The sequence below is a fragment of the Rhinoraja longicauda genome, chromosome 9, assembly GCF_053455715.1.
Source record: "Rhinoraja longicauda isolate Sanriku21f chromosome 9, sRhiLon1.1, whole genome shotgun sequence".
NCBI classification, from domain to species: Eukaryota; Metazoa; Chordata; class Chondrichthyes; order Rajiformes; family Arhynchobatidae; genus Rhinoraja; species Rhinoraja longicauda.
Window position 1 is genome coordinate 38,147,336 of NC_135961.1, and position 17,980 is coordinate 38,165,315.

The 17,980-nt window shown below is 47.7% G+C and overlaps 1 protein-coding gene across 1 annotated transcript; it reads left to right on the forward strand.

Annotated features, from left to right (window-relative positions):
* Positions 1-3,097: 3,097 nt before the first annotated feature.
* LOC144596969 (solute carrier family 22 member 3-like) lies at positions 3,098-17,563 on the forward strand. Its single transcript, XM_078405869.1, has 11 exons — positions 3,098-3,505; positions 4,868-4,971; positions 5,065-5,219; positions 7,890-8,058; positions 8,547-8,661; positions 9,071-9,177; positions 10,887-11,101; positions 14,594-14,702; positions 15,066-15,178; positions 16,104-16,203; positions 17,354-17,563. The coding sequence occupies exons 1-11, from the start codon at positions 3,098-3,100 to the stop codon at positions 17,439-17,441; spliced, it is 1,683 nt and encodes a 560-aa protein (XP_078261995.1). The 3' UTR covers positions 17,442-17,563.
* Positions 17,564-17,980: the final 417 nt, after the last annotated feature.

Consider the following 17,980-nt stretch of genomic DNA (forward strand, 5'->3'; position numbering starts at 1 on the left):
CCTTGCAAGGGAGTGAATATCATTCCTTACCAACAGAGCGACCCCACCCCCTCTGCCCACCTGTCTGTCTTTTCTATACGTTGTGTACCCCTGAATATTCAGATCCCAGCCCTAGTCCTCTTGTAGCCATGTCTCTGTGATTCCCACAACATCATACTTGCCAATGTCTAACTGAGCCTCAAGCTCATCCACTTTATTTTTTATATTTTGCGCATTTAAATACAACACTTTAAATTCAGAATTCACCTCCCCTCTCACACCGGTCACAATTGGTCCTGACCTTACTCTCTTATCCCATCTAGAACTTCCCTTCCCATTTATTCGAGAGTCCTTTACAATTTCTCCTGTATTCGCTTCCCCTTTAACTCCATCTTCATATTCCCAATTTGTCAACCCTTCCCCCCCCCCACTACTTAGTTTAAAGCCACACGTGTAGCACTAGCAAACCTGCCTGCCAGAATGTTGGTCCCCCTGCTGTTAAGGTGCAACCAGTCCCTTTTGTACAGGTCACTCCTACCCCAGAAGAGATCCCAGTGGTCCAGAAATCTAAATCCCTTCTCCCTGCACCAGCCCCTCAGCCATACATTCATGTTCCCGATCTCTCTGTTCTTGCACTCACTAGCATGAGGTACAGGTAACAGTCCAGAGATAACCACCCTCAACGTCCTACTTCTCAGTCTTCTTCCTAACTCTCTAAACACGTTGCAGTATCTCCTTCTTCTTCCTCCCGACGTCGTTCGTGCCCACGTGCGCAACTACTTCCGGTTGATCGCCTTCCCTCGCTAGGATGTTCTGAAGCCGGTCCGTGATGTCTTGAACCCTGGCACCAGGGAAGCAACAGACCATCCTCAAGTCCCGCCTGCCGCCACAGAATCTACTGTCCGTACCTTGGACAATGGAGTCACCCACTACTATGGCTCTTCCTGACGTCGGTCTCCCCGGTTGAGTCTCCTTGCCTGGATTAGAGCCGCCAACTTGTCCGCCGCTCGGACTGGAAGCGTCTTCTGCCCCGACAGCTCCCAAGAGGGTGTACCTGTTTGCAATAGGCACAGCCACCAGGGTCTCCTGTAGTCCACGTTCACTCCCCCTTGAAATGGTCTCCCACCTTCGCTCGACCTGGACCCTTGGCATGACAGCCTCACAGTAGGTCCTGTCCAGGAAACTCTCGCATTCCCGGATGGCCCAGAGGTCATCCAGCTGCTTTTCCAACTCCACCACACGTCCATTCAGGAGCTGCACCTGGACACAGTTCTTGCAGGTGTAGCTCCCAGAAGCTCCAGCGGTGTCCCTACCTTCCCACATCCTGCAGGAAACACACTGCACCAACTTATCTGCCATTACTTTATTGGCTAAAAACAAATCAGGCTCAAAAACAAGTGTAACCTCCTCACCTCAGCCTCCTCACCTAAGACTCGCAGCCAAAGACTCGCACTTTTCTCACAGGGCACTTAGACTCCTCACGATCATGCCCGTAACACCACGGCGAACGTTCGGCGACAGCCCAGTCGCCTTAAAATCGCCTAAGTGGGACAGGCCCTTAACTAAGCAGGTCTGGCAGCATCTCCTGAGAACATGGACATGTGACATTTTGGGTCCAGACCCTTCATCAGACTGATCATAGTAAGGGGTGAAAACTAGAAAAGACAGGTGCCTGGTGAGTGATAGGTGGATACAGGTGAAGGGGTGGAAAGGGGGGTGATTGTTAGATGGGTGGACAAAGGCTAGAGATGAAGAGAAGAGTAAAAGCTGTGAGAAATGAAGAGAAGTGTGCAATGTGAAGCCAGAGGAAGGAATATAGGTTGTAGGGGAGTCAATAGTTTAGTTTACAGTGCAGAAATACAGTGCAGAAACAGATCGTTCGGCCCACTGAGTCCACGCCGACCAGCGATCATCATACACTATCCTACAAACTAGGGACAATTTACAATTCTTACTGAAGCCAATTAACCTTCAAACCTGTACATCTTTGGAATGTGGGAGGAAACTGGAGCTCCCGGAGAAAACCTCAGTCATGGGGAGAACGTACAAACTCCATATAGACAGCACCCGTAGTCTCTGCAAACTCCTCAAACCCAGCATCGGAGGTCAGGATTGAACCTGGGACCCTGGAGTTGTGAGGCAGCAGCTCTACCAGCTGCGCCATTGTATCAGCTGACCAGCACTTCCAGATTTTATTTCCTATTTTCAGCAATTATTTCCAGCCTTTTAATTCAGAATGATTCATCGGTGGAATTTTTTTTAAAGGAGCATGAATATTAACTTTCGTGTTAAATTCTTTGCAAAGTTTGGAACCTTTGGGTGGTAAGTTGGAGCCGACAAGAAAAATAACCTTTGGGTTTTATTAAGTAATCTTATAATCAAATCTTGCTGTTGCTCTACAGTGCAACTCTCCAGAACTAATTACCTGAATTCGTTCAATGCATTTTTCCAAGGGGTGCATTTATAGGTCAGTGCTGTTGTTGAAAGATAATTTGGCCACCCTCTTATTTGGAGCAATAACCTCCATTGCTGACATCCCCCAATACATTGCTCACGGATACAGAAGCATTTGCAGAGGCTTTTTAGTTTAGTTTAGTTAATTGTCATAGGAGCAGAATTAGGCCATTTGGCTCATCAAGTCTACTCTGCCATTCAATCATGGCTGATTTATCTTTCCCACTCAACCCCATTCTCCTGCCTTCTCCCCATAACCCCTGACACCCGTACTAATCAAGAATCTATCAATATCTGCCTTAAAATATCCATTGACTTAGCCTCCACAGCTGTCTGTGGCAATAAATTCCACAGATTCACCACCCTCTGACAAAATAAATTCCTCCTCATCTCCTTTCTACAGGTACGTCCTTTTATTCTGAGGCTATTGAAAAGTGATTGTAACTTGTTTGTTTGGATGTCTGACCTAACCTGCCCTTCCTTAACACAGCAAGTAGCTGCCCCATTCACTTATTAACTAGAATAACCCAGCGATTTACACCGTTAATTTGTAGACCTTTGCTCTCCCGATATTTGTGTGAAAACAGGCCACTTGTGGCGTGTCGGTGAGGAGGTCTGTGGGTGGACAACGCTACCCTGGCTGGGCGTTCGACTCCCCTTCGTCATGGCCACGTTCGACGATATCCTGGTAGAAGTGGGAGGCTTTGGCCCATACCAGAGAAGAGTGTTCCTCCTGATATACCTGACCTCGGCCATCTTCTCCTGGCTGTACCTTGGCTTTGTGTTCCTGGCCGTCACTCCCGACCATTGGTGCAGGAGTCCCGGGGTGTCCGCACTCAAGGACAAATGCAACTGGTCCCTGGAGCAGGAGAAGAACTTCACGCTGCCCGCGGGCCGCGCCGGGACCTCCCCATACAGTCAGTGCGAGAGGTTCGACGTGGTCTGGAATTCCTCCGTCAGCTGTGAAAATCCATTTCCCTTCTCCTGGAATCGTTCTCAAGATCTTCCTCTGACAAGGTGCCGGGACGGATGGGTTTTTGAAAATGGTTCGATCTCCAGCATTGTAACCGAGGTAGGTTTCCACTTTGGTCAAAGGTTGGACTTCATGAGAAGTCATGGAGAATGGTAGGCTTGTATTTCAATAATGAATATGCAGGAAGGTGTAGGTTTATTGTTATCATTGTCACATGTACCAAGGTACAGTGAAAAGCTTGTTGTACATGCTATCCAAACAGATCAGATACTGTATACCATACATAGTTAAAATCAGTTCAAACTCAAGTACAATAGGTAGAGCAAATGGGAAGATAGAGTGCAGAATATACTGTAGCTCTCAGCATCGTAGTGCATCAGTTCCATAGAAAGTCCAATGTCCTCAATGAGGTAGAGATGAATCGGACAGTACACTAGCTCATGGAAGGACCGTTCACAAGCCTGATAACAGAGGGGGAGAAGCTGTTCCTGAGTCTGGTGGTGAATGGAGGGGTATAGATCACATGCAGGCAGAGGAAATCAGTTTGAACTGGCATGATGTTCAGCACAGACATCGTGGGCAGGTTCTTCAGCTAGAGGGTGGTGAATGTGTGGACTTCATTGCCGCATATGTAATGTATATGTAACGTTGTATAACATAACATAGATATGTTAGCTATCAAACATACTAGATATCTGTTAGCTAGTAACCCATAAGACATTGGGTATTTTTTTTAAAGAGATTGATAGGTTCTTGGTTTTTGGATTGATAGGAAAGACTGGGCTTGTATTCACTGGAGTTTCGAAGGATGAGAGGGGATCATATGGAAACATATAAAATTATAAAAGGACTGGACAAGCTTGATGCAAGAAAAATGTTCCCAATGTTGGGGGAGTCCAGAGCCAGGGGCCACAGTCTAAGAATAAAGGGGAGGCCATTTAAAACTGAGATGAGAAAAAACTTTTTCACCCAGAGAGTTGTGAATTTGTGGAATTCTCTGCCACAGAATGCAGTAGAGGCCAATTCACCGGATTAATTTTGAAAGAGAGTTAGATAGAGCTCTAGGGGCTAGTGGAATCAAGGGATATGGGGAGAAGGCAGGCACAGGTTACTGATTGTGGATGATCAGCCATGATCACAATGAATGGCAGTGCTGGGTCAAAGGGCCAAATGGCCTCCTCCTGCACCTATTTTCTATGTTTCTATGTTTCTTGATTAGGAAGGGTGACAAAGGTTACGGGAAGATGGCAGGGGAATAGAGTTGAGGGAAAAACAGATCAGCCATGATTGAATGGCGGAGCAGTCTCAATTGGCCAAATTGCAAAATTCTGCTCCTATATGTTATGATCTTTTTTGCGAATGTACGAGTCATGCCTTGTACGTCCTGACCTATCAGGTCAGGTTGGTGGGTGTGTGGAACCTGTGTGACCCAGTGACATTGTCTTTTTAACTCCATGACAGTTTGAGCTGGTGTGCTCGGATGCCTGGAAGGTGGATCTGACTCAGGCCTGCCTCAACCTGGGCTTCATGGTGGGGACGATCGCCATGGGGTACGCGGCGGACATGTAGGTAGCTCCACGACCCCACCCCCTCTGCTGTGTTGGATGGTGAGCCGTGGGAGTGACCGGCCTTCTCCCTGTCCACACCTCTGCTTGCAGGTTTGGCCGCAGGTCCTGCTTCCTGTTCGCCACCTTCGTGACCTCAGTCGCTGGTCTGCCGCTGGCATTTGCTGCAAGTTACCCCTGCTTCCTGATCCTACGCACTCTGCAAGGCCTCTTCTGCCGAGGGGGATGGATCGCTGCTCAGGTCCTAAGTAAGTGCCCAGGCGGTCACCGGTAAATGCGATCAACGTGTGAGAAGCTAAAAATTACCGCTGATGCTATAAATATGAATCGCAACGGGAAATGCTGGAAACATTCAGCAGGGCAGCACAGTGGCGCAGCGGCAGAGTTGCTGCCTTACAGCGCCAGAGACCCGAGTGCGATCCTGACCTCGGGTGCTGGCTTTATGGAGTTTATATGTCTCTCTGTGACCGCTTGGATTTTCTCCAGGTGCACCGGTTTCCTCTCACATCACAAAGACATGCAGGTTTGTAGGTTAATTGCTTCTAGTCACTGCCTGCCATTCTGAAAGTGACCCGTTAATCCCTACCCTTTGTTTCCTGTCTGCCAACAAATTTTCTATCCATGTCAATACCCTACCCCGAAAACCATGTGCTCTAATATTTACCACTAATCTGTGTGGGACCTTATCGAAGGCTTTCTAAAAGTCCAGGTACACGACATCCACTGGCTCTCCTGTGTCCATTTTACTTGGTACATCCTCAAAAAATTCCAGAAGATTTGTCAAGGATGATTTCCCCTTCGTAAACCCATGCTGACTTGGACCAATCCGGTTACTGCTATCCAAATGCACGGCTGTTACATCTTTTATAATTGACTCCAGCATTTTCCCCACCACTGATGTCAGGCAAACTGGTCTATAATTCCTTGCTTTCTCTCTCCCTCCTTTCTTGAAAAGTGATCACCAATGTGTCCACGATTTCTAGAGCCACCTCCTTGAGTACCCTGGGATGCAGACCATGGGAATTAATCAGCCTTCAATTCCATTAGTCTACCCAACACCATTTCCTTACTAATGTGAATTTCCTTCAGTTCCTCTGTCACCCTAGGTCCTCTGTCCCTGAGTACATTTGGGAGATTATTTGTGTCTTCCTTAGTGGACAAAACTAAAGTTCCTGTTCAACTTGTCTGCCATTTCCTTGTTCCTCATTATAAATTCACCTATTTCTGTCTTCAAGGGACCCACATTTGGCTTAACTAATTTTTTTCTCTTCACATACCTAAAGAAGCTTTTACTATCCTCCTTTATATTCTTGGCTAGCTTACCTTCATACTTCATCTTTTCTCCCTGTATTGCCTTTTTAGTTACCTTCTGTTGATCTTTAAAAGAGTCCCAATCCTCCGGTTTCCTGCTAATCTTTGCTATATTATTCGTCTTCTCTTTTATTTTTATACCGCCTCTTACTCTCCTTAGAATCTTTCTTCCTCTTTGGAATGAACTGATCCATCTTCTCGATTATTCCCAGAAACACTTGCCATTGTTGTTCCACTGTCATCCCTGCTGGGTCCCTTTCCAGTCAACTTTGGCCAGCTCCTCCCTCATGCCAACATGCTCCCCTTTGTTCAACTGCAATACTGACACTTCCGATTTTACCTTCTCCCTCTCAAATTACAGATTAAAACTTATCATATTATGGTCACTACCTCTTAATGGTTATCAGGTCCGGTTCATTGCACAACAGTAAATCCAGAATTGCCTTCTCCCTGGTAGGCTCCAGTACAAGCTGCTCTAAGAATCCATCTCGGAGACACTCCACAAACTCCCTTTCTTGGGGTCCAGTACCAACCTGAATTTCCCAGTCTACCTGCATGTTGAAATCTCCCATAGCCACCGTAGCATTACCTTTGTTACATGCTAATTTTAACTCCTGATGCAACTTGCATCCTATCTCCAGGCTACTGTTTGGGGGCCTGTAGATAACTCCCTTTAGGGTTGTTTTATCCTTACAATTCCTCAGTTCTATCCACAATGACTCTACATCTTCTGATTCTATGTCACCCCTCGCAAGGGACTGAATTTCATTTGAATTTCATCAGAGCTACCCCACCCCCTCTGCCCACCAGTCTGTCTTTTCGATAGGACATATAACCCTGAATATTCAGTTCCCAGCTCCGATCCTCTTGCAGCCATGTCTCTGTAATTCCCACATCATATTTACCAATTTCTAACTGAGCCTCAAACTCATCCACTTTATTTCTTATACTTTGCGCATTCTATTATAACACTTTTAATTCGGAATTCACCTCCCCTCTCACACTGGTTCCTATTTCACCTGACCTTACTCTCTTATCCCTTCTTGAAATTTCCGTCCCATTAATTCGGGTGTCTTTTGTAACTTTTCCTGTACTCTCTTCCCCTTTAACTCCATCTTTATATTCCCAATTTGTCAACCCCTCCCCCCCCCCCGCTATTTAGTTTAAACCCACCCGTGTAGCACTAGCAAACGTGCCTGCCAGAATGCTGGTTCCCTCCAGTTAAGGTGTAACCCATCCCTTTTGTACAGATCACCCCTACCCCAGAAGAGATTCCAGTGGTCTATAGATCCAAATCCCTGCCCCCTGCACCAGCCCCTCAGCCACACATTCAGACTCCCTATCTCCCTGTTCCTGCCCTCACCAGCAGGGTGATTCAGTTGCCTGATAACAGCTGGGAAGAAACTGTCCTTGAATCTGGAGGTACGGGTTTTCACACTTCTATACCTCTTGCCATATCCTCCAGAGATGCTGCCTGACACGCCAAGTTACTCCGGCACGTAATGTCTTTTTTTATCAGCCAGCATCTGTAGTTCCTTGTGTCTATAGTGTCCCAGGCATGGCCTCACCAAGGCCTCTTCCTCACCCATTCTTGGCTTATGTTACAGTGACGGAGCTGGTGGTTTCGGAGCAGAGGAAGCGAGCGGGAATCCTCAACCAGATGTGCTTCAGTTTGGGGATGATGTTCCTGCCAGCTGTTGCCTACTGGCTACCGGCCTGGAGAGACCTGCAGCTGGTTATCACTGCCCCAAACCTGCTCTTCCTCACCTATTACTGGTAACTGGGGAAGGGGGGGGGGGGGGGGGAGAGGGCGTTACGACTGGTAACCATGGGGGGTGGGGTCAGCTGAGCTACTGATAACCGGGAGGAGAGGTGATGACCAGGGGGAGAGGCATTACTATTGGTAACCGGGAAGAGGGACATTACTACTGGTAACCGAGCAAAGGGCATTACTAGTGGTAACCAGGGGGAGGGGCATTTCTACTAGTAACCAGGCCAGGGGCGTTACTACTGGTAACATAGGAGGAGGGCTATATTGTTACTAATTATAGTGCTGGGTGAATGTGTGGTTTGGGTAGGTAGTTGCCGCTGATAATATCTGTTGAATGATTGGTGAGGATGACTGGTTATGGTTAGCAATGACTGGTTACCACTGGTAATGCTTGGTGTGTGACAGGTTGCAGCTGGTAATCTCTGCTGTAGTGATTGGTCACTGTTGGTGCCATGCTCCCGCCCCGGATAACTGCCCACGTTCCCGTTGCCAGGCTGATCCCCGAGTCTCCCCGGTGGATGATGTCCCGACGGAAGGAAGCGGAGGCGTTTCGGATTCTCCGGCAGGTGGCGGCGAGGAACGGTGCTCGTTGGTCGCCCACGGCCCAGGTGACCGGGATGCTGGGGCAATGCCCGTCCTACCCCAGGGACCTTCCCCGCGATGGGTGGCTCCCAGCCCTGCACCCATCATCATCAACGCAAGCCCATCTAGTCTAGTGTAGATGGGGCATCTTGGGCAAGTTGGGCAGAAGGGCCTGTTTCCATGCTGTATCCCTCTATGTCCAGGGGTGACGAGACATCCAGCTCCACCTTCCAGGGATGGCCTGGGCTCCGCCATGCATGGCGAGGCTGTTGTTGGGGCTGGTGGGTAGCGAGCCAGAGGGTGCCAGCTTCATGTGGAGTCAAACCGTCCTGCAAGGTCAAACCTGTCGCTGGGTGGTGGGACAAGTCAGTGCTCCGGGGAGGTCTACCCTTGCCCGGCCGCTCCAGTGTTACCTGAGCTTCTGTGTCTCTGCAGACTGTTACCATGGAGGAGAGGGATGGAGAGGTGACCCGTCCGACCCTGCTGGACCTGGTTAGGACTCCAAGGATGAGGAAACACACTCTGATTCTGATGATAAACTGGTGAGGCTGACTATGGTTCACACCGTCTGTCCCCACACGGCGGGCGGGATTTGGAGCAGGAGGAGGCCACTCGGCCACATGGGCAGCACAGTGGCACATCTATAAGATCATAGGGCTGCACAGTGGCACAGGCACAGGCACAGTGGCACAGGCTGCACAGAGGCTGCTGCCTCACAGTGCCAGAGACCCGGGTTCAATCCCAACCACGGATGCTGTCTGAATGGAGTTTGTACATTCTCCCTGTGACCATGTGGGTTTTCTTCGGGTGCTCTGGTTTCCTCCCACACTCCAAAGGCGTGCAGGTTTGTAGGTTAATTGGCTTGGGGACATTGTCCCTAGTTTGTAGGATAGAACTAGTAAATGGGTGATTGCTGATTTGCGCAGACTCGGTGAGTTGAAGGGCCTCTTTCCACGCTGTATTTCTAAAACTAAAAAATTAAAAATTAAAACACGTGTTCAATCCAAATCTGGAATGCTATCTATGTGTGGAGTTTGCACCTTCTTCCTGTGACCTCGCAGTTTCCCTTGGATGCTCAGTTTAACTAGCACATCCCAGAGACGTCCGGGTTTGTAGGTCAATTGGCCTCTGTAAAATTGTCTCTAGTGTGTAGGGAGTGGATGGGAAAGTCAGATAACAAAGAACTGGTGTGTACGGGTGATCGATGGTCAGCCTAGACTCTATGGACCGAAGGACCTGTTTCCCTGCTGTATCTTTCACTCAATTTCAATTTCAATCACGAGTCAAGCCAAGAGTGTGTAATTGTCATATGTACTGACAATGGAAGAATGAAATTCTTACTTGCTGCAGTTTAACAGGTCGGTAAATATAATAACATACAGATAAATATAACAATAATACAATAAATTAATAACTGAAATACTAAGTAACTACAATAGTGCAAAATGTAAGTCTGTAGTGCAACCAAAGACAGTGTATGGAAGATCATAGCTGCTGAGGTTAGTGTTGTGCACTGTTCAAGAGATGGTTGCTGGGACGAAGCTGTTCTTGAACCTGATGGATCATTCTTCAGACGGGTGGAAACCAGCTCCTTCCTGATACCAACTACCCTTTGTGTGAAGGGCACAAAGTGCCAGAGTAACAGCAAGTCGAACAGGATCCCTGGAGAACATCCATCTGAAGAAGGGTCCCAACACTAAATGTCATCTATCCACATTCTCCAGGGATGCTGCCTGACCCGTTGAGTTCCTCCAGCTGTGTGTCTTTCCTTGGTAAAGCAGCATCAGCATTGTTTCAACCTAATAAACCATGTTTAATAGGAACATGAGAGGTAACTTTTTTACACAAAGGGTGTATGGATGGAGCTGCCAAAGGAGGTAGTTGTGGCACGTACTATCACATTGTTTAAGAAACATTTAGACAAGTACATGGATAGAACAGGTTTAGAGAGATATGGGCCAAACACAGGCAGGTGGCACTGGTGTAGATGGGACATGTTGGTTGGGGTAGGCAAGTTGGACCGAAGGGCCAGTTTCCATACCGTATGACTCTAATTACTCTAGAAACCAATATCATGGTAACATACCTGAAGAGCAAAAAAACGGAGCCTAGAAAACTATAGTAAAATGTATCCCTCTGTGTTCTACCTTGGTTAGTCTAACGTGACATAATTTTCAAATCAACAACCAGTGTAAAGTAGCAGAGTGTCGTCAGCGGATGTGACTTACCAAAGGTCTGCTCTGCCCTGCAGGTTTGCCTGCGCCCTGGTCTACCAAGGGCTGGTCATGCGCTTGGGGACGCTGGGTGGAAACATCTACCTTGACTTCTTCATCTCCGGAGCCGCGGAAATCCCGGCCTCGATCATTGTATTTCTGGTCATCGAGAGGATTGGGCGCCGCCTCCCCTTCGCTGCCGGAGGGCTCCTGTCGGGGGCATCCTGCCTGATCGCAGCCTTCATACCCGAGAGCAAGTACCCCTGGGACTGTGGGACCGTTCAGGCTGATGAGGATCAGGAGGCACCAGTCAATGAAGGGGATACGTGTGATAGAGCAGAGCATAGAGCATAGAGTGTAGAGTGTAGAGTGTAGAGCGTAGAGCGTAGAGCATAGAGCATAGAGTGTAGAGCATAGAGCATAGAGTGTAGAGTGTAGAGTGTAGAGTGTAGAGTGTAGAGCGTAGAGCGTAGAGCATAGAGCATAGAGCATAGAGCATAGAGTGTAGAGCATAGAGTGTAGAGCATAGAACATAGTGTAGAGCGTAAAACCTACAGCATAAAGCATAGAACAGAAAACATGGAGTGGAGAACGTAGAGTGTAAAATGAAGAACATAGCGTAGAGCATAGAACATCTTCTGTAGAGCATAGAACATGGAGCGTAGAGAATAGAGCGTAGAGCATGGAACTGCACAGCACAGGAACAGTCCCTTTGGCCCTCTATGTGTGTGCAGAAACTGATGCTGGTTCAACTAATCGCTTCTGCCTGCACATGATCCATGCCCTCCAATCCCTGCATATCCAGATGTTTGAAAATATGTGGCCTGTAGCTCTCGTGTACATCTTTGTAAACCACAAATCCTGAACTGGAGAGAACTGGACCTTGTTACGTCTCCCTGCAACTCCTTGGTTCGCTCATCCCTTCCCACCCAACCCATCGTCTCCCGGTCACTTTCCCCTGCAACACCTGGTCCTATTCCTCTTCCCCACCTTCGTTCCTTTACATCTGTGACTAGTGGGGTGCCGCAAAGTTCGGTGTTGGGACCCCAGTTATTTACAATATATATTAATAATTTAGATGAGGGAATTAAACGTGACATCTCCAAGTTTGCGGATGACACAAAGCTGAGTGGCAGTGTGAGCTGCGAAGAGGATGCTATGAGGCTGCAGGGTGACTTGGATAGGTTGGGTGAGTGGGCAGATGCATGGCAGTTTCAGTATAATGTGGATAAATGTGAGGTTATCCACTTTGGTGGCTAGAATAGGAAGGCAGATTATTATCTGAATGGTGTCAGATTAGGAAAAGGGGAGGTGCAATAAGATCTGAGTGTGCTCGTACATCAGTCATTGAAAGTAAGCATGCAGGTACAGCAGGCCGTGAAGAAAGCTAATGGCATGTTGGCCTTCATTGCAAGGGGATTTGAGTTTAGGAGGAAGGAGGTCCTACTGCCGGTAAACACAAAATACTGGAGTAACTCAATGGGTCAGGCAGCATCTCTGGAGAGAAGGAATGGGTGACGTTTTGGGTCGAGACCCTTCTACTGCAGTTGTACAGGGCCCAGGTGAGACTGCACCTGGAGCAATTTTGGTCTCCTAATTTGAGGAAGGACATTCTTGCTTTTGAGGTTAACCTCAATAACCAGCGTAGGTTCACCCGGTTAATTCCCGGGATGGCGGGACTGACATATGATGAAAGAATGTGTTGACTGGGCTTGTATTCACTGGAATTTAGAAGGATGAGAGAAGATCTTATAGAAACATATAAAATTCTTAAAGGATTGGACTGGCTAGATGCAGCAAAAAATGTTCCCGATGTTGATGGAGTCCAGAACTAGGGGTCACCGTTTAAGAATAAGTGGTGGGCCATTTAGCACTGTGATGAGGAAAACTGTTTCACCCAGAGAGTTGTGAATCTGTGGAATTCTCTGCCACAGAAGGCAGTGGAGACTAATTCACTGGATATTTTCAAGAGAGAATTAGATTGAGCTCTTAGGGCTAAAGGAATCAAGGGATATGGAGGAAAAGCAGGAACGGGATACTTATTTTAGATGATCAGCCGTGATCATATTGAATGGCAGTGCTGGCTCAAAGGGTCGAATAGCCTACTCCTGCACCCATTTTTCTATGTTTTTATCTAACTTGTCGCATTCCTTTGATCAGTATTCCTTAATCTTGGAATCTAAGGAATCTTGGAACCTTATACCTATGGTAAATCTATTCATTTATCAATTTTTTGCAAATTGTACAGATGTACAGGGCATAGGTGACATCACATTACTCTGGAGGGAATCAGTCGTCTTATTTCAGGAAGGATGTTGATGAATTAGAAGTAATTCAGAGAAGGTTCACCAGCGTAACACTTGGACGGGGAAAGGTTGAACAGGATAGCCTTGTATTCCTGGAAGTTTAATAGGAAACTTGATTTTAAACATAAAATTCCTGAAGGGTCTTGACAGGGTGGATGTGGAGAGAACTTTCCTCTTGTGGGAGTATCTAGTTTTAGACATCACAGGAGATAGACACAAAGTGCTAGAGTAACTCAACGGGTCAGGCAGCATCTTTGGAGAAAAAGGATGGGTGACATCTCGGGACAGGACCTTCCTGTTTCAAAGGAGTTGCCCACTGAAGAGATAAATCACAACTTTTCTTTCTCACAAAGTTGAGGGGAGACCTGATAAAAGTTTATAGAATTATGTGAGGCGTAGACAAGTGCAGAGAATCAGGATGGAAACATCAAATACTAGAGGGCATAGCTTTAAGGTGGGAGGAGCCAAATTTAAAGGATATATGTGCGGGGCAAGATTGTTATACATAAAGAGGGTGTGTGCGCCTGGAGCGCGCTGCCAGAGATGGTGGTGGAGGCAAATACGATAATTACCGTGAGTCAGAGGGTCGCAAGTCTTTGAAACTCCGTTCCTGAAAAGCCGGTGGAAGCAGACCCCTTGAATATTTTTAAGTCAGAGGGATTCTTGATAAGCAAGAGAACATAGAACAGCACAGCACAGGAACAGGCCCTTCGGCCCACAATCACCGTGCCGAACATGATGCCATGTTCATCCAAACTCTTATCTGCCTGCACATAATCCATATCCCTCCATTCCTTGCATATACATGTGCTTTTCCAAAAGTCTCTCAATCTATCATATCTGCCTCCACCACTGCCAGCAGCGTGTTCCAGACACTCACCGCTCTCTGTGTGTAAATTTGCCCTGCACATCTCCTTTAAACTTTTCCTCTCTTACCTTAAAGTTATGCCCTCCAGTATTTGACATTTCCACCCTGAGAAAGGTTTTGATGCTTACCCTATCTACGCCTCTCACAACTTTATTTATATACTTTTGCATTGTCTCCCCTCAATTTCTGACAAGGAAGAGAGGTTATGATTTATCTCATGAAATGAGCCGTAATCTTGGAATGAAATGGAGATGAAGGAGAATTTCTTTCGCCAGATGATGGTCAATCTGCGGAATTCATTGCCACAGATGGTGGTGGAGCCTGACATTGGGTATTTTAAAGCAGGGATTGATAAATTCTTGATAATCATCAAAGGTTACGGGGAGAGGGCAGGAGAATGGGGTTGAGAGGGAAAAATAGATCAGCTACGATCAAATGACGGAGAAGACACGATAGGCCGAATGGCCTAATTCTGCTCCTATATCTTATGGTCAAAAGGTAGCTTGCGATATTCTGAAGTTTATTGGGAGGCAGGACATTTTGTGAATTGGTGATATTTCTTCCATTGTAGATCTCCGCTGGCTGAAGACCGTGGTCACGTCCTTGGGCAGGCTGGGCATAACTATTACCATGGAGATGGTGTGCTTCGTAAACACAGAGCTGTACCCCACTTACTTGCGGTAAGAAATATCGCAGATGCTGGGAATCTGCAACAAAATAAGAAAGCACCGAAAATGCTCAGCAGGTCGGGCAGCATATGTGGCGAGAGAAACAGGGTCAACGTTTCAGGATGAAGACCTTTCATCCTAACTTGGATTTGAGGTTAATTAAAGAGAGGATATTCCGCACATCCCAAAGATGTGCAGGTTTGTAGTTTAAATGGCCTCTGTAAATTGCCCCTAGTGTGTTGGGAATTGATGAGAAAGTGGGATAGCATAGAACTAGTGTGAATGGGTGATCGATGGTCAGTGTGGATTCAGTGGGCCGAAGGGCCTGTTTCTATGATGCATCTCTAAACTAACCAGAGGTGGTTGTCACAGCAGGAGCTTCGGTGTGTCGGTGTGCGCCTCGTTGTCGGACCTCGGTGGCATCCTCTGCCCGTTCCTCGTGTTCAGGCTGGCTGCCCTCTCGGTGCAGATGCCGCTCGTGGTTTTTGGTGAGTTGCCTGCGGTGGAAGCAAATGGCTCTCCTTGTACAGGGTGCGGGGTGAGGGGTGAGGGCGTCAGACCGATCCCATTCACTGCCGTTCCCCAAAACTGACAACCCGTCAATGGAGCTGGAAACTGAAGGGGCTTTTTTGTTGCTCTGTTGGTGTCTTCCATGTTGTGTGTGTGGATCTCTATGTGTGTGTCTGTGAGTGAGTCTGTGTGTGACTGTGTGTATGCATGTGCCTGTATGTGTGTGTGGGAGTGTTTGTATGTGTGTCTGTCTGTGAGAGAGTATATGTATGTGAGACTGTGTATGTCTCTGTGCATGTGTATCTATCTTTCTCTGTATGTGTATATGTCTGTGCAATTGAATGGCTGTGTATCTTTGTACCTCTGTGTGTGTCTGTGAATGTCTATATGTATGTTTTAGAAGAAGTGTGTCTGAGCTTGTTTGTGTGTCTGCACGTATCTATATACATGTTTGCGTGCATGTATGAGTCTGTGTGTAGATATGTGTCCGTCCGCGTGTGACTGTGTGTGGATGTGTCTTTGTGTGAATCTGTGCCTGTGTGTACTACTGTGTGTGTGTTTGTGTAAGTGTACATGACTATGTGTGAGTTCCTGTACCACTGTATGTGTGTATGCATGTGTGTAACAGTGTGTGTGTGCTTATTGTACCCATGTACGCAGTCTGCGTTGTTGCACAGATGTCTCTCTCTTTCCCTCTCAGCCCTACCTTTCCCAAGGGGTTGTAATCCTCACTGCCTGCTCCTTTACCTGCCTGGTTCACCGCCTCACCCCTCACGCCTCCCCAGTGGCGAGAGAGTTTTCTTGGATTTGCAGCTTTAAACGCCAGCTAGATTCACCAAATTCCCCGTTGTACTGAGTTGAATCAGCAGTCTTCTCTCTTCCCCTGTTTGTGTCCGTTCTCAGGGATGATCGGGCTGGTTTCCGGGGTCCTGGTGCTGTTTCTGCCCGAGACAAAGGGGTTGACTTTGCCCGACACCATTGAGGAGATCGAGGACATCAGCCGGTGAGTGCCCAAGTGATGTCCCCTCGCCCACCCTAGAACATAGGACAGTACAGCACAGGAACAGGCCCTTCATGCCAAGTCCAACTCTTATCTGCCTGCATTTGATTCATGTCCCTTTTGTATCTGCCTCCACCATCACCCCTGGCAGTACGTTCTAGATGACCACCACCCTGTGTATTTTGTGGTGACCCCACATCTTGTGACCTGCACCTCCCACCCCACCACTCATGATCCCTCACCTTGTGACCCATCACTTTGCACCTGCCTTACCACCTGGTGGCACAGTGATGCAGCAGTAGAGTTGCTGCTTACAGTGCCAGAGACCCAAGATCAATACTGATTATGGGTGCTATCTGTATGGAGTTTATACGTTCTCCCTGTGACTGCGTGGGTTTACTCCGGGTGCTCTTGTTTCCTCCCACCAACAAGAGGTTGGTGGGAGGAAACACCAAAGACGTGCAGGTTTGTAGGTTAATTTGCTTTTGTAAGTAGTTGCTAGTTGTAGGATAGAACTAGAGTATGGGTGATCGATGGTCGGTGCAGACTCAGTGGGACGAAGAGCCTTTATCCACGCAATATCTCTAAACTAAACTAAACCAAACCTGTGACCCCCACATCCTATGCTTGCCCCATACCTGTGACCTCTCACTTTATACCTGCCCCACCACCTGTGACCCCACATCTGTGACCCCTCACCTTGCACCTGTCCCCACCACCTGTCCGCGCTATGGTGTGGGGGGGGGGGGGGGGGAGAGGGGGGTATATTCAATGTGCTGGGTGGAAGTGAACAGGGAGGACTCTGCCTCAACATTTCACCTCCCCCACTGACAGAATACTGAAGGGACTAAAGGAGTTGCCGCTGGGTGGCGTTTTGTACCGAGCGAGCGAGTGAACGAATGAACATTGTGCGCAGTGAAAACATTTAACACAGTGGATGGAGGACTAGGAACGTTTCTAAGCCAGTGAGGGCGGGGGGGGGGTGGAACTCACTGCGTGGGAGAATGGTGGTGGCGGAAACCCCCCACACGTTGCCCACAACACGAACTCTGAGCTGAGGATGGGATTGGAAAGCAAAGTCCGTTCCCAATTGACCTTCCCTTGCGCTGCGAGGTTTGATGTTTTTGTAATGAATATCCGCTTGTTCCACCAGGTGGAAGAGAAACTCTTCGAGGACAACCTACCAGAAGGTGGTTCTTCACTCAATGACACCAACACACAGTGCCAGGGACAACGCGTGAATAGATCGCACTATTGTTCTTCAGCACCAATGTCAGCTTCACATTTTCCCGCTATATTACAATCATAGACTTGTACAGCACAGAAACAGGCCCTTCGGCCCACCTTATCTGTGCCAACCAAGTTGCAATTCTGAGATAGTCCCATTTGCCTGCGTTTGGCCCATATCACTCTAAACCCTTAAAAGACACAAAGTGCTGCAGTAACTCAGCAGGTCTGGCAGCATCTCTGAAGAACTTGGATGGGTGATGTTTTGGGTCGGGACACTTCTTCAGACCCTCTGTACATTTTAGTCCTATAGAACTGTAGAAGCTCATGAGAGGAATAGACCGAGTAGTCACACCAAGCCTCGTGCCCAGAGTAGGTGAATTGAGAACCAGAGTTATACCAACTCAAACCCACATTATATGTGATGTTTATTTAGACAGGTACATGAATGGGAAAGGTTTAGAAGGATATGAGCCAAATGCAGGCAGGTGGGACTAGTCTAGATGGGGCATCTTGGTTGTCCTGGGCAAGTTAGGGCAAGGTCCTGTTTCCA